Source organism: Diabrotica virgifera, chromosome 4 (genome assembly GCF_917563875.1).
Source record: "Diabrotica virgifera virgifera chromosome 4, PGI_DIABVI_V3a".
Taxonomy (NCBI): domain Eukaryota; kingdom Metazoa; phylum Arthropoda; class Insecta; order Coleoptera; family Chrysomelidae; genus Diabrotica; species Diabrotica virgifera.
Window position 1 is genome coordinate 43,959,062 of NC_065446.1, and position 23,728 is coordinate 43,982,789.

Here is a 23,728-nt window from a genome sequence, read left to right on the forward strand (position 1 = left end):
AACCGCATGAAAAAAATTGTTAAAAAGAAATTGTAGGAAATCATGTTTTGAACAATTTAAGTTAAAAATGACGTAGATATTGAACAAACACAATTGCTACAAAATCAATCAGGTCTTACGCTCGCGCCATTATCGCATACATACTACCTTAAATATTAACTTTAGCAAAAAAATTAAAGAAACTAAAATTATGTAGAATTTAATTCTTCTATTTTTGTATAGGAACATTTTTGTCGTAAAACTAACAATAAACGAGATAATTCAATAATTATGCTCTATTTATATATAACTGTCACTATTTTCCGCTATAACTCAGAAAATATCGATGGCACGAAAAAATTGTAAAAATAGAAATGTAGAAAATTATATTTTCAACAATTTTGGTTGTTATACTTTTTGTCGAAAAGTTGAAAATGGCGGAGATATTGAGCAAAAACTGTTCTCATTTAAAATCAAGATGGCGGCTAACGCAATTGCGGAATTCAGTCGAGATTTTAAATTTACACTACTATTGACGCCCTCTAAAGATTAAAAAAAAATAAAATTTGGGGCAGCTCCTAATGCAAGGTTAGGCCTGTTATTCGTCTAGTCTAACCCGACTGGACTAAATATGCATATCCTGGAACAATTCCTGGATCAACTCCACAAATGATTATTAAAATTAGAATAAAAAAGGCTAGAGAGAAATTTAACAAAATGAATAAAGTGCTCTGCATACGAGATCTGAAGTTAGAGCTAAGAGTAAGGTTGGCTAGGTACTACGTTTTCTTGACTTTGTTTTGCGGAACAGAAGCTTGGACTTTGAATGCTGCATCAATGAAAAAACTGGAATCATATGAGTTGTGGGTGTATAGAAGAATTCTGAAAATATCATGGACACAACACGTAACAAACAAAGAGGTTCTGAGAAAGTTGAATAAAGAAATTGAAGTATTAAATACAATAAAAACCCGAAAATTGGAATATCTCGGACATATTACACGTGGAGAGAGATACAGCTTGATCCAACTCATTATGCAAGAAAAGATTCAAAGAAAAAGAAGCATAGGGAGACGCAGAATATCGTGGCTGCCCAACCTGAGAGAATGGTACGGATGTACATCAAATGACCTTTTCAGAGCAGCCGTCTCCAAAGTCCGAATAGCTATGATGATTGGGGACCTCCGTCGCAGAGATGACACTTGAAGAAGAAGAAGAAGATAATCTATCGCATATCAAATTTTGAACGTTTGTCTGTATGTCTACTTATGTGTTAGTGCAGGCGGCATCTATTTTTTGCTAGAATCACTTCAGGATGTCTCTTGTATCACGTCTTGTATCACTAATCAGGGTATGTGCCAGTTGCAAACCTTGTGTTTAATTTTTTATTGAACAAAATCTAAAAAAAGTCAAAATTTTGTCCTGTTTGTGCCGATATTTTCGAATATAACTCAAGAAATATTGCTCCAAAAAAATTATACAAAGTAAAGGTTTCCTTGTTCAATTTTGTCCGTCTAATATACTTACTGTTGCACGTCATTATCTACGTCATAGATCTAAGTTGACATTGTTGCCCAATTACAAAAAATTCTTGAATTCATTTTAAATCAAATATATCACATAAGTTTTGTAGAAATGGATTATACAACAAAACAAATTAATATTCAATGTAAATAAATAAAAACTTTAAAAATAGAAAAGAAGAATTAAGTTATAATCTTGTTAAGTAAATAATAAAAACAGTAAGGGCCGGTTGTTCGAACGCTAATCAACATTGATCACTATCAAATATTTAATTACTGTCACAACTGTCAATGTCAACTTTGGTTGGGTTGCTGAAAACATAGTTAATTATAATTATGAGATTAGTTAGTCAATTAACATAACAATTATTAACATAATTGATTAACTAATTTCATAATTATCATCAATAATTATGTTTTCGGCAACCCAACCAAAGTTGACATTGACAGTTGTGACAGTAATTAAGTATTTGATAGTGATCAATGCTGATTAGCGTTCGAACAACCGGCCCTAAGGGCCGGTTGTTCGAACGCTAATCAACAATGATCATTATTAAATATTTGATTACTGTCACCAAAACTGTCAATGTCAACTTTGTTTGGGTCGCTGAAAACATAATTAATTACCATTATGAGATTTATTATTAATTATGTTAATAATTATTGTTATATTAATTGATTATAGTCTCAGAATTGTAATTAATTATGTTTTAACAATTGACATTGACAGTAATTAATTATTTGATAATGATCATTGTTGATTAGCGTTCGAACAACCGGCCCTAAGGGCCGGTTGTTCGAACGCTAATCAACATTGATCACTATCAAATATTTAATTACTGCCACAACTGTCAATCTCAACTTTGGTTGGGTTGCTGAAAACATAGTTAATTATAATTATGAGATTAGTTAGTCAATTAACATAACAATTATTAACATAATTGATTAACTAATTTCATAATTGTCATCAATAATTATGTTTTCGGCAACCCAACCAAAGTTGACATTGACAGTTGTGACAGTAATTAAGTATTTGATAGTGATCAATGTTGATTAGCGTTCGAACAACCGGCCCTAAATATAATAAAACGGATACTTATAGTAAAGAATAAAAACAAATATGTAGTGTCATCACCGCAACTGTCAAATAAATGTTACCAATTTATGCCAAAATGTCACCTTTGGTCGATGGCAGTTAGAGTGTAATCCGAACAAGTGTGCTTTATAAAAACGCTTTATATTCCACTTATACAAATTAAATGAAACACGTTAGGGTATGTTTCTTTAAAGGTACATACATTAATAGAAATCTTCCAATGTTATTTCTACGCGTACCTATATAATAAAATATTTCTAGTGGCTGTCATTCCTGTGTATTCGGCTAAATGATTCTAAAAAGGAACAGACTTACCGCCTAAATATTTCGTGTTGGTATCATGTGACGTCACGGGCTATGACGCGGATGACGTTTAACGGTAAGAATATCGGGCGGACTGTAGGTACATAATATTTGACTAATTATAATGTGAAAATTTAAAAATATGATCCTTACATAATTTACAGCCTTCATATTCCGCCTAGAAGAACTCTATAATAGGTTAGGTTTAATAGTTTTTGCATAATAATTTTGCAATCCATCACAAAAATACAAGAAGTAGAAGATAAGAATTATTTAGTTCTATCTGTAGTACAAATATTATAGATCTGGATCCCGCGTATGAAAAAAAAGTTGATTAATAGCAAGCTGAAAATTTGATAATAGCTTAAGGGTGTCTAGTCGGATAAACTTTGATATATGGGAACACTGGAACAGGGGCAGTTTTAATTGTGGAACAGGTTAAAAATTTGTAACGGTCAGACCACGAAAACGGCACATTAACAGAGATTAAACTCTCATGCAAAAATCAGACTGCTATTTATCACCTGTCATAATTCCTCTTATTTGACATATTCTACATGTTCCACTCATTAAAACGCCCATTTGGTGATAAATAGCAGTCTGATTTTTGCATAAGAGTTTAATCTCTGTTCGGAGAGTTTAAGTCTGTTCTGTCGGACAAAATACATGTGCCGTTTTCGTGGTCTGACCGTTCCAAATTTTTAACCTGTTCCACAATTAAAACTTCCCCTGTTCCAGTGTTCCCATATATCTAAGTTTGTCCGACTAGACACACTTAAGCTATTAACAAATTTTCAGCTTGCTTTTAATCAACTTTTTTTTCATACGCGGGATCCAGACCTATTATGCTTTAATGATTTTAGGTCTAAATAAGACCGACATACCCAAACATCTAGATGGAATGGATATGTGGGAATCAATATCTGAAGACAAAGAAAGCCCTAGAACAGAGTTTGTTTATAACATCGATGACATAGGCAGATATGGAGCCGTTAGACAAGGTGACTGGAAATACATCTATGGTTCTGTAGCTAAAGGAAAACGCGATACATGGTTTGGAGATAATGGTAAAAGGGAGGAGTATTTCTACGATATTAATCAAGTTTTGTCGTCAAAAGCCGCTACTTCGTTTACAGGTATATCTTAATTAGTTACGTTTTTAATTTGCCTTACATTTAGCATTAATTTCCCAGGCAACCAAGTGACGTCAATAACGTCGAGGGAACGTCCGTTTTTGGTTGAATATATACACGTGTTTGAACATTACGTCGTAGAAACGTCTGTTGTAGGTGATTTTATATACGTAAGATTAATGACGTTAAAATACGTTTAAAAACACGTTGTCATTTGATAGCCTAAGTCTGACGTCACAAAATTGGGAGGAGCTTAAAGACTTAGTAATGCTTATGTCTCCAAACAATTTCCATAAGGAATTTTTCATTTATTGTTTACATGCTTTTTGTGGTAAAATAAGATTTTTCATTTGGATATTTAGTTGAAGAAACGTGTTAATTAAGAAGTTTTTGTTCGTTTTTCTCAAGTGAGTTAGTTCAATGCAATAGTTCTTCTTGAAAACTGTTTGAGGTTATATTATTTGTTTTGTTTTGGTGTTTACTTTCTGCTAATGAACTAAGTATGTGTTATCGAGTTTAATTAAATTAATTTGTTAATAAATTATTTATTAGTTTATGTTGTTTCAGTTTTGACACATAGGTGTACCTATATAATATGTGAAAATTCTATATTTGTTGCATTGAGGGTATTTTAATTCTTTTCATTTTAGATAGTCTTCCATTTGGTTTTACTTTCAGCCTATGGGCTAAATTTAAAACAGTTAAATGAAAAATTGTAATACCAACAATTCCCATACGAATAATTGTTGTGTATTTTTAAAACCATAAAATGAAAAATAATCCAAAAACGGCATAAAAACTACGTTATTGATATCACGTAGGTTAAAACGTGATAAAAATGACGTCAATTGTGGTGGCACAAATTCACGTGACTTTCGACGTCGAAAAAACTTGATAAACTGACGTGGTTTGGTGACAATTATGACGTCTTTTTAACGTTTTGTAAACGTTATTTGGTTGCCTGGGTTGTTGTATCTATAGTTTAAAAAATGTGATATTAACTTTATAACTCAAGTAGTTCTAATGAATGTATTTAGTTCCCAATTAATTTAAACGACACGGCACAATATATAAAAATTGTTGAGTCTAATGTAAAACTGAGTCGAAAGACTTGTCAGATGACCAATGGATTGGATAGTTGGATGGTTCGTTCACTCTGAGCTGTAGGTATATAAACTTGTACTAAATTCATTTTACCTTTTGAGTTATGAAGTTGTAGCATTAATATTATTTGTGATAAAGGAATAAAGACAGTGATTGATGGCTTAGTAATTTTATCCACCAAAATTCCGACTCCATTTGGATGTGCCTGCTGGTTGTCGCTTCCAGAATAGTATAACATACCGTTGTTTACTTTATATATGTTTATTTAATTTAAAAATAAAATAATTGTACCATAGCTTCAAAAAAAATTTCACAAAAATGTGCTTGAAATGTTGATTTCAGCATAGCATCAATGTTTCGAACTTTACGCGATACCTCTTCAGGTGACAGTTATAACTTTGATTTTTTTTTATAGGAAAGTGCATAATGTGACACCTCATTTAAAAGCTTTTGAAAGACTGATTACAAAAATGTATAATACTTTAATCCTTTTTGAGACCGTAGGCGCAAAATTTCGGTCAAACTATTTTGAAATTTTTTTCGAATCTAGAGAAAACTAATAAGTATTTTTGAAAAATATAAACGCAGAATGAAATATTACAGTATTACTGAGGGTCAAAAGTCCCTGAGAACTTCTATAATGATTATTTTAATAAGTCACAGGGGTGAAAAAAAAAGAAAATTTAGTCGGATTTTTAATTTCAAATATATCATTCAAAAAAATTTTTTGTTTAACCGAAGGGACTGTCAGCCCTCGGTAATAATGTAGTCTTTAATTTTGCGTTTAAATTTTTCAAAAATATTTAATAGTTTTCTCAGGATTCGAAAAAAAATTCGTTTAAAAACAATTCGAGCGAAATTTTGCGCCTTCGCTATTAAAAAGGAGTAAAGTATTATACATTTTTGTAACGTATTTCAAACGCTTTTAAATAAGCTATTACATGATGTACTTTCCCATTTAACCCTGCTGTCCTGTTCGGGTCTATTTGACCCAAAAAATAATTTAGTTCTTATTTTACAAATTATTACGCGGCGAAACGATTTGGTGTTTCGTGACTTTATTACCTAATATGAGGTCTTTCAATTGCATTGTAGATAAAAAATCAACTTCCTGATTTATTTTTTGCTAAAAATGAAATTGTTACCTAGGGTACGTTCGGGTCAATATGACCCACGTATTTAAACCGTTAAAAATTATCTGTGTAATGTGTCTTTTTTGAAGATTTTTGACGCCCCTCTCCCCAACTTGCGTTATGTAATACTTGAACGGCCCCTATTCTATATTGGCAATACCAGTATGTTTGTCAACCGGATACGTCTGTAAATAAAATCAGGTTTTTGCAAGCTAGAACTTGTGAAATAAACTGTAGTATAGCTGGACGATGTTGCAAACCAAATTATAAATATGACCAACATGGACGGACATCATGTCTTTGTAACCAACTGGAAAGACATGAATAAAGTTGGTTTCCAAGCATACATTGTTCTTTTATTTTTAGCTCGAGTTAAGTCCCATGGTGAATCAACTAAAAGTTTGTGGAATGAAGAAACGGGTTGTAGTATATTTCAATCAAAAATGTCGCTTGATATATTTACAAAAAGTTTGCAAGTAATACGTTTTGATAACAAAACTACTAGACAGGGTAGGAAGCATTTTGATAAATTTGCTGCAATATGTGAAATTTAGGAAACATAGGTAGAAAATGTACCAAAATTTTTTAACCCTGTTGAAAATGTTACCGTCGATAAGCAACTAGTTGCCTTTATAGGCCGCTCTACCTTCAAAAAGCAAGCCAGCGAAATATGGCACAGTAGTTTGGGTTTTATGTAATTATGAACAGTAAAACTGCTTATGCTCTAAAACTGCAAATCTATGCAGGAATGCGTCAATGCGTGTGATGTGTGACTTGAGTAGTGATTTGAAAGGCCACAATATTACGTGTAATAACTTTTTTACATCGTAAAATTTAGGACAATTTCTTCTAAAACAAATTAGATATATACAATACCGGAGATTTCAGCAAAAATCTCGAATAAAGAAGTTCATAGCTCGTCTGTTTTGCTTTACGCAAGATACCACTGTGGTTGACAATATGTATTCCTAAAAATAATAAAAATGTTGTTCTTATGAGTACTTTGCATCATGAATCGATGAATCATGCATCACTTTCATCAAATGAAAAAGCCCCAAATTATTTTAGATTACAATTCCAATAATGGAGCAGTGGATACTCTAGATGTCTAGATTAGCTTGTTGGCATGTATACATGTGAGAAGAGATAAATCGCTGGCCAATAAGTGTTTTTTATAATCTGCTGGACATTTCTACTTACAACGCGTTCGTGTTATGGGCATCAATAACTATCCAACGGAATACCAATAAACTGGCAAAACTGGAATTGAGAAAAACAATTATACCAAGAACTAAATGCATTCATTAACTGGTAAAAAGGAAACGAGCAAAAGCAAGTAGATAAGATGGAAATGCTAGTGAACCGTCTATGGACAATCTAACTCCGCCTGCTAAACGAGCACGCTGTAAACTTGCCCTAAAAACGATAACAAGACTAATTATTATGTTGTATAATATATCATTAACATATTTGTAAAATCCATTCTTTTTAAGTCCATTCTCAGTTGTAAACTGATTTAAATTTTTGTAGATATTTGTTACTAGGCTTTTTTGAAAAAAAAATACCTTTTATTTTTCTTAATAAGGTTTAATACAATATAATTTATTACATATAATTTATACAATAATTACAACATAATTTTTGTTTAATTAACCATAATTTCTTGATAATAAAGTTTTAGGTTTTACTTATCACCATTAGCTTATTTTATTTCGATTAAGGAGCGTAAACCATAGTTGGGTCATATTGACCCGAACAGTACATTTGTGTAGTTAACTCGAACGGGACAGCAGGGTTAAAAGAACATATATATTATAACATTGATGCTATAATATACTTTTATTAGCACATAAGCAATTTGCTTATGTGCTAGAAATAAATAAGTTATTAAGGGGGGGGGGTAAACCCTTATTCCAGCGCACGTTTTTCTGTCGAAACGTTAATAAAATTATTTTTTTCATTTTAATTGTGGCTTATTTCCCATATAAATAATTAATCATAAAAATGCCACAAGGAAATAGCTTCAGAACAGCACTTTATAATGTTGTATCATTATCTAGAGGTATGTCCATATTTTGGTATTTCCCTTTCAAAGTCACTAGCGTCCGTTCTAATTAAATTTTGAACAACGTTGGTGATAGACAGCATCCTTGTTTTAGACCTTTTGTTATGCCGAATCCTGTTGTTACGCTATGTCCCATTTTAATTTGTGATTTGCTATTATTGTAGAATGATTTTACGGCTTTTATTAATTCGACATTGATATTAGAGCCTTGTAGAGTTTACCAGAGTTTTCTTAAGGGAAAGCTATCGTAGGCTTTGTTTAAGTCAACGTACAGCTGGTTCCTAAAAAAACTGATACGACTCTTAGTAAGATTTTATCATTTTGAGCAGTGTATGATTGGTCTGACATTATAGTATATTTATTATGACGGACAAATAATAAAATAAACAAACAAACAGCCACTCTTTTAGGGTTGAAGTTATCTGACAAATTTTAAGATTTGGCAGTGACAGTAACAATATGTAAATAATAAGTATTTATCCTTCAAAATATAATAAATTAATATAATAAATATAATTAAAGTCTTATTCATTATATCACACCTCATCCAAAGCTGTTTACAAGAACATAGTCAGCGATTTTGATATGGCTTAGAGCCACTACTACATCAAGATCGCCTATAAATCGTGCTGGTAATTGCCTTGCAGCGAGACCAAAAAGAAAAAGAAGAAGAAGAAGAAAGTACACTGCTCAATTTTTTACAAAATACGCTCCAAGAGTCGTATCAGTTTTTTGGAACCAGCTGTACAATATATGGATTTCTTGGTTCTATGCTAATTTTCTCTCTATAATTTGGGTCAGCATAAACAGGTGGTCTATGGTTGATCTTCCCGCCCTAAAGCCGGCTTGTTATTCGGCCTCCATTTAATCTCAAACCATACCCCCCTCAAGACCGGTTCCTAGCGACTACAAGCTGTTTGAATAGGGGAGAGTTGGACAAAACGGGATACCATTCTTGTTTACCTTTACTACTGAAAATATGTTAAAGAAATTATCATATAATATTTTTTTATAGGTATAACATTTATTGCAGCACACAAGACACATATCTTTAGCTATTTTTAATAACTGGAAAATAGTAAAAAAAATATTTATTAAAGTCCTACACATCCCGTTTTATCCAACCACGGTTGGATAAAACGGAATAGGTTTATACCTAATATTTAATTTTTTGTATAAAATTATCTAAAACTTAATTTATGTCTAAATTAAGTAGACATTAAACTGTATAGTAAAATTTACTCTTGAAAGAATAATATCTTCAGTAGTCAGAAACTTAAAAATAGGCGTTTTTTACGTTTTATGGCAAAATGGAAAATAATACCTTTTATTAGGTCTAGGTACGTATATCAAAACTAATGTCACATAAACATATGTTGTTCTTCTCTGCGGTATGAGAAAACGCTTCATATCTCTATTTATAAAATGAATAGGCCAACAAATAAATACGTAGATAAAACGGGACATAAGAAACTGTATCCCATTTTATCCAACTTATAAGTTTTGTCAAACTCAGACATTTTTCAAAACAAAAATGGCTGCTGCCTAAATTTGAAAGTAAAATTAGGTAGACTACCCATGAGAATATTCGTTAATGACTACTTAATTAAATGTAATAGTCACCGGAATTATATTTTTATACAGGGTGTCCCAAAAGTAGTGGAACGATAGAATATTTCGCGAACTAAACATCGGATCGAAAAACTGAAAAATACGTTTCAATCATTTTCAAAAATCTATCCAATGACACCAAACACCAACACCCACACACCCCCGGGAGGTGGGGTGAGGGGTAACTTTAAAAATTTCAAATGGAAACCCCCAGTTTTTCTTGCAGATTTTAATTTGTTACATAAAAGTAAGCAACTTTTATTCAAGACATTTTTTCGAACTGTGGATAGATGGCGCTATAATTGGGAAAAACGATTTATCCTGATACCATAGGTAAATTATAGAAACGGTCTAATATCTTACGAAATACACTTCCAAATGAGAAACTAAAAAAGAGATTTTTAATCTTTTTCGAAAACCTTTTGAATAACACCAAACATGACCCTCCAACCCACCCCCTGAATGTGGGGTGGGGGTAACTTTAAAATCTTAAAAAGCAACCTCCACTTTTTATTACAGATTCGGATCCGTCATGAAAAATTAAGTAACATTTATTCGAAACATTTTTTAAAATTGTTAATAGATGGCGCCTTAATTGGAAAAATTCGATTTATTAGCGCCATCTATCAGAAATTTTAAAACATGTTTCGAATAAATGTTGCTTAATTTTTTATGACGGATTCGAATCTGCAATAAAAAGTGGGGGTTGCTATCTAAGATTTTAAAGTTACCCCCACCCCACATCCAGGGGGTGCGTTGGAGGGTCATGTTTGGTGTTATTCGATAGGTTTTCAAAAAAGATTAAAAATCTGTTTTTTGGTTTCTCATTTGGAAGTGTATTTCGTGAGATATTAGACCGTTTCTATAATTTACCTATGGTATCAGGATAAATCGTTTTTCCCAATTATAGCGCCATCTATCCACAGTTCGAAAAGCGTCTTGAATAAAAGTTGCCTACTTTTACGTAACGAATCCAAATTTGCAAGAAAAACTGGGGGTTTCTATTTAAGATTTTAAAGTTACCCCCTACCCCACCTCCAGAAGGTGTAGTGGGGATTGGTGTTTGATGTCATTGGATAGATTTTTGAAAATGATTGAACACGTATTTTTTAGTTTTTCGATCCGATGTTTAGTTCGCGAAATATTTGACCGTTCCACTACTTTTGGGACACTCTATATATGTAGGCAGTATAATGTAGAAAACAACGCACTTAAAAGTACAAAGTATCAAAAAAATAGAGTCAAACAATTCTAAACACAACTTTTCATCAAATAGCGGCATCGAGGTAAAACGAACTGAGAATGTTAAAATGACGACTGATAACAAGTTTCCGTCGTTGTGCGATTGATAACACTATAGTTGAGTCTCTAGGTTAGGTATCCCGTTTTATCCGACTATCCCGTTTTATCCAACTCTCTCCTACCTCATTGCGCCTCACCTAGTGCCATACCTCAATATAATTGTGTGCTAGTTTTATTTCGATTATAAATAACTACGGTAATAAAACTAAATTAATTTTTAATTATTTTTAGGTTTCATAACTTATCAACAAATTGAAGACCTACATTCAAATAAATCTCCCAGAGGATTAAAACCTATAGATAAAACTGTCGTGGAACAATTAAGGCGGGAAGCAACTGTTACATGTGCACCTTCCGATCCAGATCAATTGGAAGAAACAAAATGCAACTTATTGCACTCCCCATGTCTATTCAACATTAAAGACGATCCGTGCGAAAGGATCAATTTGGCTTCCGCTAGACCGAACATTGTAAAGAATCTAGAACACCTTCTTCTGGACTATAGAAAGACAGTTGTACCTCCAAGAAATAAACCACGTGATCCGAAAGCGAATCCAGTGTACTGGAATAATACCTGGGTTAGTTGGGCAGACTGCGATAATGTATTTAAAGCCAAAGTAGCCCATAACCCGATTTCTGTGATGGGAATCGTTTTAATTGTAGGAGCAGTATTAGTGCTGGCAATTATGATTTTAATTCTATCAAAAGTAAATTACGACAAGAGACAAACACATAAGAATCAACACGCAAGTCAAACTTTAGTTCAAGAAAATAATGTGTAAATTTTGCAAAGATAATGATTATAGTCTGGGCTGCTTATCGGAGACTAGGCCATTTTTGGGAAAAGTTATTTACCAGCAATTTTATTGCTGGAATCGAATTATAAGATCCTATATATTAATAATATAGGTATGCAAAGTCCTCAGATAGTGTGCTACTTTTTTTATAAACAAAATGGCGCCCGAATATCGTGTTTTTTTCAATTATTGCTCTATAACTCCGAAGATTTTAACTTTATAACAAAAACACCCAAATAAAAATTCACCGTGATTAAATTCTTCATAAAGACGTGTTTTTCCCGATCTGCTTCGACGAAAATTTTCCTCAGAAAATGCGGGTTTTCCCAACACAATCTTTAATTTTCAAATAAAGTTTTAGATAAGTAATTATCTACCAATAATTAAATAATTTGGTGACTCAAAACCCTTCTTAGTTTAGATTATAGTTCCAGCAGCTGGTGAAAATTAAACGAATATTTTAGCAACAATTCAATTGTTAATTAATAATTTACGCTCGCAATAATAACCAAAATAATTATGATACACTGATCAAACTTTGAAATCTTATAAAGATGAGATGCCTATTTAACATTTTGTCGACAAAATATAAATTTTTTTATTTTTTTGAATAATGTTTAAAAAAAATAGTTATAAACAAATTAACGTTTCTCAGAAAGATTTTATTATATTATAATTTTAAAAAATAGCTAAAATGCGCAATTCAGATATCTTGAAAATTAATGCTTTAAAACTTTTTTGCAACCATTTGCAAAAAATTTATGAAACAGCAAATTCAACACACGATTACTACGGTGTTTATAATTTTTTTTTTAATTCTTTCAAAGCGTAGAAGTAAGTTTAAAGTACAAGCTAATTATTTACAAAAAAATATTGATTATCAGATGAATGGTTATATTTTAATTAAAGATTATAAATATATTTTTTTGTAATTTACACGCGCGAAAGTAAAATAATACAGTACTGTAACTAAAATTTTCACTCGGAGCGACGATCGGCCGCGCGACGTACACTTTTAATAAATAATGTATGCTGCGTGTCAGTCGCTTCGAGTGAACATTTTAGCTCCGACTCTGTATCAGGCCTACTTTTGCGCTAAAAATTACAAAAGAAGGTATTTTAATCTTTGATTAAAATATAACCATTGCACTATTTTTTGACATTCTTTGTGAGTAATTATATTGTACCATAGACTCACTTTTAAGCTTTGAAACAATTAAAACAAATTATAAACAACGGAGGAATCGTATATTTACTTTGCTGTTTTATAACTATTTTGCAAATGGTTGAAAAATTTTTTTAAAGCATTCATTTTCAAGACCTATGAAATACGCATTTTAAGTATTTTTTAAAATTAGAATATAATAAACAATTTCTGAGAAATGTTAATTTGTTTATAACAATTTTTTTAAACATTTAAAGATTATGCAAAAAAATGAAAAAAATATATTTTGTCGACAAAATATTAAATAGGCATCACACCTTTATAATCTTTCTAAGTTTGATCAATGTCTCATGATTATTTTGGTTGTTATTGCGACTGTAAATTGTTAATTAACAATTGAATTGTTGCTAAAATATTCGTTTCATTTTCACCGGCTTTTGAATTTATAATCTATACCAAGAAAGCTTTTATTTCACCAAGCTATATAATTATTGTTAAATAATTACTGGCCCAAAAAAATTATTTGAAAATTCAAGATTTTGTTGGGAAAACCCACATTTTGCGAGGAAAATTTTCGTCGGAGCAAATCGGTAAAAACATGCCTCTATGTAGAATTAAATTGGGTTGAATTTTTATTTGATTGTTTTTGGTGTAAAGTTAAAATCTTCGGAGTTATAGAGCAGTAATTGAAAAAAGTACGATTTGTCGGCGCCATTTTGTTTATAAAAAAAGTAGCACACAATCTGCGGACTTTGCATACCTATATTAATAATATATAGGATCTTATAATTCGATTCCAGCAATAAAATTGCTGGTAAATAACCTCTCTTTGTACTTTACTAATCAGACCAGCAGCGTATTATAACTATTTTTTTTTCAAAATTTAAAGATTATGCAAAAAAAAAGAAAAATTTATATTTTGTCGATAAAATCTTAAATAAGCATCTCATATTTATAATCTTTATAAGTTTGATCAATGTATCATGATTATTTTGGTTATTATTGCGATCGTAAATTGTTAATTAACAATTGAATTGTTGCTAAAATATTCGTTTAATTTTCACCGGCTTCTGGAATTACAATCTATACCAAGAAAGCTTTGATGTCACTAAGTTATTTAATTATTGATTAATAATTACTTACCTAAAACTTTATTTGAAAATTAGAGTTTTTGTTAGGAAAACCATTTTCCGAGGAAAATTTTCGTCGGAGCAAATCGTGAAAAACATATCTGTATGCAGAATTTAATTGCGGTGAATTTTTATTTGGGTGTTTTTGTTGTAAAGTTAAAATCTTCGGAGTTATAGAGCAATAATTGAAAAAAATACGATTTTCGGGCGCCATTTTGTTTATAAAAAAAGTAGCACACTATCTACGGACTTTGCATACCTATATTATTAATATATAGGATCTTATAACTCGATTCCAGCAATAAAATTGCTGGTAAATAACTTTTCCATGAACTTTGCTAATTAGCCCAGAGTATTAACATATTATTTAAGCAATTTCTAGCAAAATCACAATTTTAAATCCAAACCTAAATTACACCTCAAAAAGAGATTACGACGGAAGAAATGTTTTTTAATATAAATATTTAATTTTGCAATGGTGAGTGACCCTTAGCATAGTTGCGATTGACTAAGTTTGTCAGCATCTTGTACTTTTTCGTGGTAAGTCAGATCTTTTACAGTTTTAAAATAGTATCTATACCAAATTTACAATGAAGATGCAGTAGAAATAAACAAACCAAGACACGTTAAATGCTACTAGGAGCACTCCCGAATCATAATTTACAATGTAGGTATAAACTTTGGAAATCATGATTTGGGATTTACAATTTATATAAATAAATTATAAATTATGATTCGACAGTGCTCCTAGTAGCATTTAACGTGTCTTGGTTTGTTTATTTCTACTGCATCTTGATTGTAAATTTAGTACATATATGTGCCTACTTCCCTTCATTAGGATTTAAAGCATAAACTTTACTAGAGTTTTTACTTATTTCTAATGCTTTACCTAATCACTTATTGGTAAACTTGGTTGAGGCGTTCTCAACTATGCTAAGATTAACTATTAAGGTTATGTCAATGTATAAAAATGTATAGTAGTTAAGGATTATAGTATTTTTATTTGTGTAAAAGCACTAATTAGTCCATACTATTCAGTTCTATTTGAGAACTTTTATTTTTATATAAGAGAGATCTCAAAACAGTATTGATAGGTATTGTTCATGCGCCATAACTTTTCCCGTGCGTCACGATTCATTTTCAAACAAATTAAATCAAAACATAAAGTGAAACGTACGCCGATGTGTGCAGTATATATTATGTAGTATACAGTATACAAAATGTAAATACACATCGACGTTCGGGTCACTTTATGTTTTGACTTAATTTGTTTGAAAATGAATCGTGACGCATGGGAAAAGTTATAGCGGACGAACTATACCATTAAATTTTAAATAAAATTTTAATATATTTGTAAAACAACATTGCGACTTATGTGCATACATACGGAAACAAAATAAATATTTTTATTTTTATGTTTTATTTCCTTTTGGCAGAAATATTTAGAAAATACTTATATTGATTATACATATATAGGTATACTCCGTCTCATATACTTACCGTTGCACGTCATCCTCGTCATAGCTCGTGATGTCACATGATACCAACACGACATATTTAGGCGGTAGGTGTGTTCTTTTTTAGAATCATTTTGCCGAGTACACTGGAATTACAGACACTAAATATATTTTATTATATATGTTACAGTTCAAGTTGATTATCCAGTTGGAGTTGACTCCAACTAGTTGGAGTCAACTCTAACGGCTGGTTTCAGTAAAAGTTGATTATAAATATAAGATGAAGATTTATATTCAACATTTACTAGTAAAAGTAGACTCCAACTAGGAAAAGTATACTCTTCCCAATGCCATTTAGTAAAAGTTGATTCTGATTCACACAAACAGCCGATTCTAGAAATTAAATGTTACTGAATATGTTCAAATTAGTCTATGCTGCATCGTGCGTCGCCCCCGTTAGGTAAATTACTCCGATTCGAATTTTTTGCACAAACTTACTCAAAAAGAGGCCCTTATAATAAATCTACTGGGTGCCAGACAGTACCTTGATCGATAAATTGTTTAAACAATTTTTTTAGACAAATTCACAAAAATAATTTTTTCACTTCGAACAATTTTTTTTAGATCATTTGGGTTATTCTGAACAAAAAAAGGTATTTTGTGATTTTTCTCTAAAATTGATTGTTGTCGAGTTATACGCGATTTAAAATTTGAAAAATGCGAAAATAGCTATTTTCAAGGCTTAATAACTCGGTTAAAATCCATTACATATTATGAAAGTCAGAAAGTGACCAAATCAAAGTTTATAGCTCCCTCTACAAGATCCAGCAGAAATTTGTCACTATTTTATTACTAAGCTTTATCTTTAATTATTAACAATGAGCGCTAAGTGCGTATTAGGCGGCCGTCAATGGTGAGTGCTAAAGAGATGGTACCGCGTGAGACCCTGTGTATTTGTTATAAGGATTGTTATACGGAGCAGATTTTTGTTTTTTTTTTTTTTAATTCAGTTAGTACTAAGGAATGTATTACCTCAATTTTAAATTAGAACTCACATTAAACTTTTTAATATCTGCATTTTTCATTATACCAATTAAAACTAAATATTAATCTCTTTGTTAAAAAATTTTTTCGGTTGACAGATGAAAAATCCACTTAACTTCCTTTGCCATCTTGTCATTCATATCTGGCACCAAACTGTCTAATCAGTTGGTTCGTAACCTCTCACCTGAACACAGGTACTTACCTTGTGCAATTTTCGAGCAAGGATGAAATACATTCACAGGTGATCTTTAAATCTTAAGACATCGACTTAATTCGACCACTTTTCATTATAGAATGTAACAATAATGTATTTTTGAGGTTTTTATACCTATTGAGGTGTCTAGTTTCAATTACTTGTACAATGGACGTAAGTAACCACATTTTCTTAAAAAATTTTTCAACTGTCAAAATTTCACCCTTTTGCTTTTAATCTTAGTGGTTTACTTATTTCCAGGTTTACACTGATGATGGTCAGTTTAATCGAACACGTTTTGTACTTCCACTCCTTCGTGGATAAATTTTAAGGATTTTTTAATAAATTCATATATGCCTACATACAACAGAAGTGTTTACTTCATTCCACGTTGTTATACGGATGTATTTCTTTGAGTAAGTTTGTGCAAAAAATCGAATCTGAATAATTTACCTAACGAAGGCGACGTTACAGACTATACTAATAAGTAGTTGAAACGGTCAAAACAAAGAAACGCACACTCATCAAAAATGCACTTGAGATTCTCGGATAATCAACATTTACTGAATCGATCCAGGAAGAGTCAACTCCAACTAGTAAAAGTTGATTTAAATTTTTAAAATCAACTTTTACTGCTCGTTTCAGTTGGAGTCAACTCTAACTGAGAATCAACTTGAACTGTAACATATACATACTACATACGCGTAAAAATAATAATATTTGAAGATTTCTATTAATTTTAACTTTAAGAAATACACAATATATTTCATTTAATTTGTATAAATGGATTACTTATAAAGCGTTTTTATGGAGCACATTTGTTCGGAACACACTGTAACTATAATCGAACGAAGGGGACATTTTGGCATAAATTGGTAACATTTATTTGACAGTTGCGGTGTTGACACTTCAGATTTGTTTTTATTCTTTTTTATAAATATTTGTTTTATTATATTTTTTGTTTTTATTATTTATTATTTATTATATATAACGTACGATTATAACTTAATTCTTGTTTTCTATTTTTAATGTTTTTATTTATTTACATTGAATATTAATTTGCTTTGTTGTATAATCCACTTCGCAAAAATTGTGTAATATATTTGATTTAAAATGAATTCAACAATATATCACAGAAGACGAGATGATTATCAGAGATGTAAATTTTACAGGTTAATTTATAAACGTCAGTGTAAAATATGTATAAAATTTAAAATATGTATGAAATAAATGGTAATAGTGTGTTTAGTACTACGTTTATTAGGTACGTCAAGAAGTCTGTAATACTACCTATATCAAGATATTAAATATTACATACAAAATAGATCAAAGTTGGTTTGTCAGTAAAAATGTATTTTTAGGTATTATCAGTATTTATACACGTTGTAGGACCGAAGTCACCCCCAGACTTAAGAGATCCGTCATTTCGATCATTATTTGCTGATTGCCCAATGATTTTTAAGTGATTAAAATTAATTACCTACAACAAAAGCTGAATTTTTACATTGACAGTGTTTGAAGAAAAATATATTATGTTTTATAAATATATTATACATAAATTCGGCTTTGATGCAATACAGTTGAAATTATAGATTAGAAATATTTAATGAAATAATGCCAATAAGTCGTTTAGATGTAGTGTATAGAAAACTGCTGTTATCTAAATTTTTCACAAAAGGATGGGGGTCAGCTGATAATTTACAAAGATTATTCAAATTTCGAAAAATAATATCCAACAGAGACCATTCTTATAGACTAGTGCCAAACACTTATCCAATTAAAATAATAAATATCGTGGAAAAAGCTGACTGTAGAATAATAGAGGGCAAATTCCGAAGCCCTTTTGCTACTTTCCTGCCTGGTCTAGTACCTGAAGTAGTACAAGATTGCTATTTTCAAATGCTGCTTCCTCTGAAGTGGAAAAGTGACTACAAACCAATGTGCATTCATCTAGCAGGGACTGGTGATCACTATTTTTGGCGCAGAAGAAATCTTATGGCTAAACCTTTGTTGAAAGAGGGTATTGGAGGTATTATATTAGAAAATCCCTTTTATGGTGTTAGGAAACCAAAAAATCAAATACGATCTAGTCTTCACTATGTATCTGATATTTTTGTTATGGGTGGCTGTCTTATATTTGAGTGTATGGTTCTTCTAAACTGGTGCGAAAAGTATGGTTTTGGTCCTTTAGGAATTACTGGAATTTCTATGGGAGGTCACATGGCTTCTTTAGCAGCATCAAATTGGCCCAGACCTTTAGTGTTAGTTCCTTGCTTGTCATGGTCCACTGCATCTTCAGTATTTACAGAGGGAGTAATGAGTGAGTCGGTAGATTGGGCAATGCTACAAACCCAATATAAATCAAATAGCTTTTTGTGCAATGAGCTGTCTAAGCAATGTCAAATCATTGATAACCCCTTTTTGTGTGACCTTATTCAAATTTTGCAAGGTAATAGATCGATGAGACAAGAAATAGAAGCACACATGTCCAATATAACACCCCACCGCCTGATCAATGTTTTAAACAACTACTGTGATGTAAAACACAATATGTCCCAAATAAAACAATCATCGCCTGCGAATGGAATGGTTTCTTTTAATACTGGTAATCAACCTCAACGTCCCAAGATTACCAAAAAAATAATGGAAGTAAAAATGAAAAACAAAGAGGCCTTGTGGTTCATGAGAGGCATGATGGATGAATGTACTCATTTGAAAAACTTTGCTGTCCCTTACGATACGTCCTTAGTGATTTCTATTTGTGCCGCAACGGATGGATATGTTCCCAGGAATGGAGTATCAAAGCTGGAAGATATCTGGCCTGGATGCACTGTTAAATATGTTAATTGTGGACATGTTAGTGCTTACGTATTTCATCAAAAGCTTTTCAGAAATACCATTATGGCAGCTTTTGAACGTGCCAAACAAAAGTTGGCACCACCTCCACTAGGCGATCTCAAAATATAAAATACTTTTATTTATAACTAAGTATTAGATACTTTACCAACTTTAGAAAATAAATTATACCTACGCAAATATTGTTAAATTAATGTCTGTAATAAATAAGATAAAAGACAGATTAAGTACAATTTTTACTTAATGGGTTTGATAAAATTACCAGAACGACAGTTCTCGCCAGCGGCGCACACCAACACCCCCTACACGCGACACTATACAGGGTGTTTCATTAATAATTGTCCATATAGTAACTGCACGGAGAATCCTTAGCACAAAATACGAAGATTCAACCTAAAACGCTTAAATAAAATGTGGTTCCTTACTGAGTTACAGGGTATTTTCTCTAAAAATTTAAAAACTATTTTTGCTCAGCATTTTAAAACTATCCGACGTATCCTTTTCATACTTGGCAGCAAGTATAGGTACTGTACAAACTACTAAATTATGTTAAATAAACGTTTCTGTCTATTACCAGAGGCGTACGATGGGGGAAAGTGAATGGTTGACCCTTTCCAAATTCTACGCCACTGGCGCAATTGCTATTTTAGTTCAATTTTTGGATTCTCCAATACTTTCCATGAAAATAATATACTCTTCATTCGTAACGATAAAGTCATTAGTTTTCGAGATCTTTGAAGTTAAAAATGAAAAGACACGGTTATTTTGATTAATGTATTGTGTCCCTTCATTTTTAATTTCAAATATCTCGAAAACTAATCATTTTATCGTTACGAATGAGCAGTATATTATTTACATAAAAAGTATTGAAAATCCAAAAATAACACTAAAATAGCAATTTCGTCAGTGGCGTAGAATTTGGGAAGGGTCAACCAGCCACTATCCCCTGTCGTACGCCTCTGGTAGTAGCTAGAACCGAATATTTATCTTAATTTAGTAGGGTGTACAGTACCTACACTTTGTGGAAAGTATTACAACGATACGCCAAATAGTTTTAGAGTACTGGGTACAAATAATTTTTAAATTTTAATCATATCAATCATATATCATAAAATTAATCAAAATAACTGTACCGTTTCATATTTAACTTCAAATATCTAGAAAACTAATGACTTTATCGTTACCAATGTGGCGTATATTATTTACGTAGACAGTATTGGAGAATCTAAAAATGGCACTAAAATAGTAATTCCACCAGTGGCGTAGAATTTGAGAAGGGTCAACCATTTACTATCCCCTGTCGTACGCCTCTGGTAGTAGCTAGAAACGTTTGTTTACCACAATTTAGTAGGGTGTATAGTAGTCACACTTTCTGCCAAGTATGAAAAGGATAAGTCGAATAGTTTTAAAATGCTGAGCAAAAATAGTTTTTAAATTTTTAGATAAAACACCCTGTAACTCAGTAAGGAACCACATTTTATTTAAGTGTTTTGGGTTAAATCTTCGTATTTTGTGCTAAGGTTTCTCCAGTTACTATATGGACAATTATTAATGAAACACCCTGTATATACACGAAATTTTAGATTTTATAAATATGACTGAATTGAAAATTGGGCCAACTCCCATCTTAAAGTTCAGGGAAAGACTCACCCGTTCATATGTCAACCATCTATTTTGGTCCAAGGGTGTGGATTTTACGGGCCTTCCTATTTAGGGTCTGTTTTTCGTTCTCGTCCCCAAACTACAAAAAACTTCGAAAATTTAAGTCCGTCCCTTGCGGCTTCTAATAGTACCTACCAATCATTACCTTTCCAACGCAAGTCTAATTTTGAAAATCGGTGATACCATTCAAATAGCTCATCGAGCTCATCGAGCTCAAAAATATGACTCAATTTCTAATTAAAAAAGGGAAAATGTTTGTGGACATGTATGTATGTATGTACTAAAAAAAAAGTACTATGTACTGTATTATGTATGTATGTATGTGGAAAAGTTAAACCGATCTGAATATTTTTTTCTGTGTTGGAAGAGGGGGTCAGGGCCGATTCAGAACCGGTGTAGTTTGTGACTTTTGACTACCCATAAGCCAGCTATATAGGACTTGGTAGGTAAAAACGGCATATTTTTTGGGGGTATATATCTTCGGTTCAAGAAGAGACAGGAGAACCGCAAATACACCAAATCAATAGTGTTGAGTTAAGCTTTCAAATGGTATGTAAGCCGTCAGGATCAGACGGCTCAGGATAGCCGAAAAACTAAAAAACTAAACTTTGAAAATTTTGGTTTTTCGACAATTACTCAAAATTTCAACCTACGAATGGCGCCAATAACTGAGCGTTTGTAGAATCTTTGTAGAATCTTTGTAGAAAAATCTAACGGTGTGTACCTCATATCCGGGAAAATTCGAATTTTTAAGTTATAGGCTTCATCCTCCTCCTCCTCGCTCAGTCGTTTCCTCATTGCTGAGTGTCGTGATTCCCTATAATACAAGCAACTATCTCTTTCCATCGGCTTCTGTTATAAGCTTCCCTCATGGATTCAGAGAATATTTTTCCACTGGCTTTCTGTACTTGATCCGTCCATCGAGTAGGTGAACGACCTCTACTTCTGCGCCTTCAACGTTTCCCGAAATTATAAGTCTCTCAAGATTATCATCACTTCTTCTTGCAATATGGCCGAAAAATTTTAAGACGGTGGAGAGGCAAATAGAGGAAAGTCGAGTCTGAATATTAAGCTCTTGGAGGATTGAGTGATTTGTTCTGTGTTCCGTCCATGAAATCCGAAGCATTCTTCTCCAGCACCACATTTCAAAGGCGTCAATCCTTTTTCTGTCGTCCGATTTCATTGTCCATGTTTCGGATTCGTAATTAAATATGGGAAATATTAAGGCACGTACTAATCTTATTTTGGTGTTCTTCGACAAGGAGCGATCTTTCCAGATTTTCGATAATCGACTCATAGCGTTTTTGGCCATCTATTCTCCTACGTATTTCTCTTTCACAATATCCTGCTGTATTAGGATCCAGCAATGTATCAGGATTTCACAATATTACTGATGTAGGATCCTAGATAATTGAAACTCGTTAACCAATTCAAACGGGTCTAAGGCTCCTGTTTTCTGAAGTGAATTTGAATAATCTACTATCATAATTTTTGGTTTTTTTTTTATTGATCTTGAGACCACATATTGCTTTCGGCTTCCACTAGCTGCAGCGGGCTGGACATTTCTTCTTCGGATGCAGTTATTAATGTTGTATCATCTGCATATCTGAGATTTGAGATGTTCTTTCCTGCGATAGAAATACCGCCATTCCATTTGTCGAGTGCTTTTCTCATTATATATTCCCCATAGAAATTAAAAAGACTTGGAGATAGAATACATCCTTAAATAATAATGGAAGAATAGGCTTCATAAGTATGATCAAATCTGTTCTCTATGGGAAAAAACGGTTTTTAAGCACAATAATTCCTGTAATAGCTTCAGTTATCATACTTGACCTTAGATGCATCAGATACTACTTGTCAATACGTTTTAAACTCATGTTTAGTAATCAAAATCATTTAAGCCGTTTAGAAGTTATTAAACTACAAAGATATAATCCAATCAACAATTATTCCCGAATCGGTTTATGTAGTTGTAGTGATTACGACGCTAAATTTGATCTGGCAACGGGCAATCCGAGTTTATTTACCGCCCATCCCAATATTTTTTTTCAATCTATTTCGAATAGAAAAAAAAATAGTGTACATTCGATGGACACTAGATCATTTGGGAGGTAATGCGACAAAGGTGACTATTTGTAAAGCTTAACGTGTAATCGAGAAACATTGCATTCA

General features: G+C 32.0%; 2 protein-coding genes across 2 annotated transcripts in view; both read left to right on the forward strand.

The window, feature by feature from the left end:
• The window catches only part of LOC114325917 (arylsulfatase B-like), a 100,113-nt gene extending 84,357 nt beyond the window's left edge, over nucleotides 1-15,756 (forward strand). Inside the window, exons 7-8 of the mRNA XM_028274068.2 lie at nucleotides 3,765-4,037; nucleotides 11,481-15,756. Of these exons, the coding sequence (XP_028129869.1) occupies nucleotides 3,765-4,037; nucleotides 11,481-12,031 (824 nt within the window). The 3' untranslated portion in view covers nucleotides 12,032-15,756. The remainder of the gene's footprint in view (nucleotides 1-3,764; nucleotides 4,038-11,480) is intronic.
• A 145-nt stretch (nucleotides 15,757-15,901) lies between these two features.
• Nucleotides 15,902-20,112, forward strand: LOC114325916 (protein ABHD18-like). Its single transcript, XM_050649090.1, has one exon. The coding sequence runs from the start codon at nucleotides 18,650-18,652 to the stop codon at nucleotides 20,000-20,002; it is 1,353 nt and encodes a 450-aa protein (XP_050505047.1). The 5' UTR covers nucleotides 15,902-18,649; the 3' UTR covers nucleotides 20,003-20,112.
• Nucleotides 20,113-23,728: the final 3,616 nt, after the last annotated feature.

What these genes read in the sequence shown, in the direction of transcription:
- LOC114325916 (XM_050649090.1), top strand. Translation starts at nt 18,650, where the DNA reads ATGCCAATAAGTCGTTTAGATGTAGTGTATAGAAAACTGCTGTTATCT.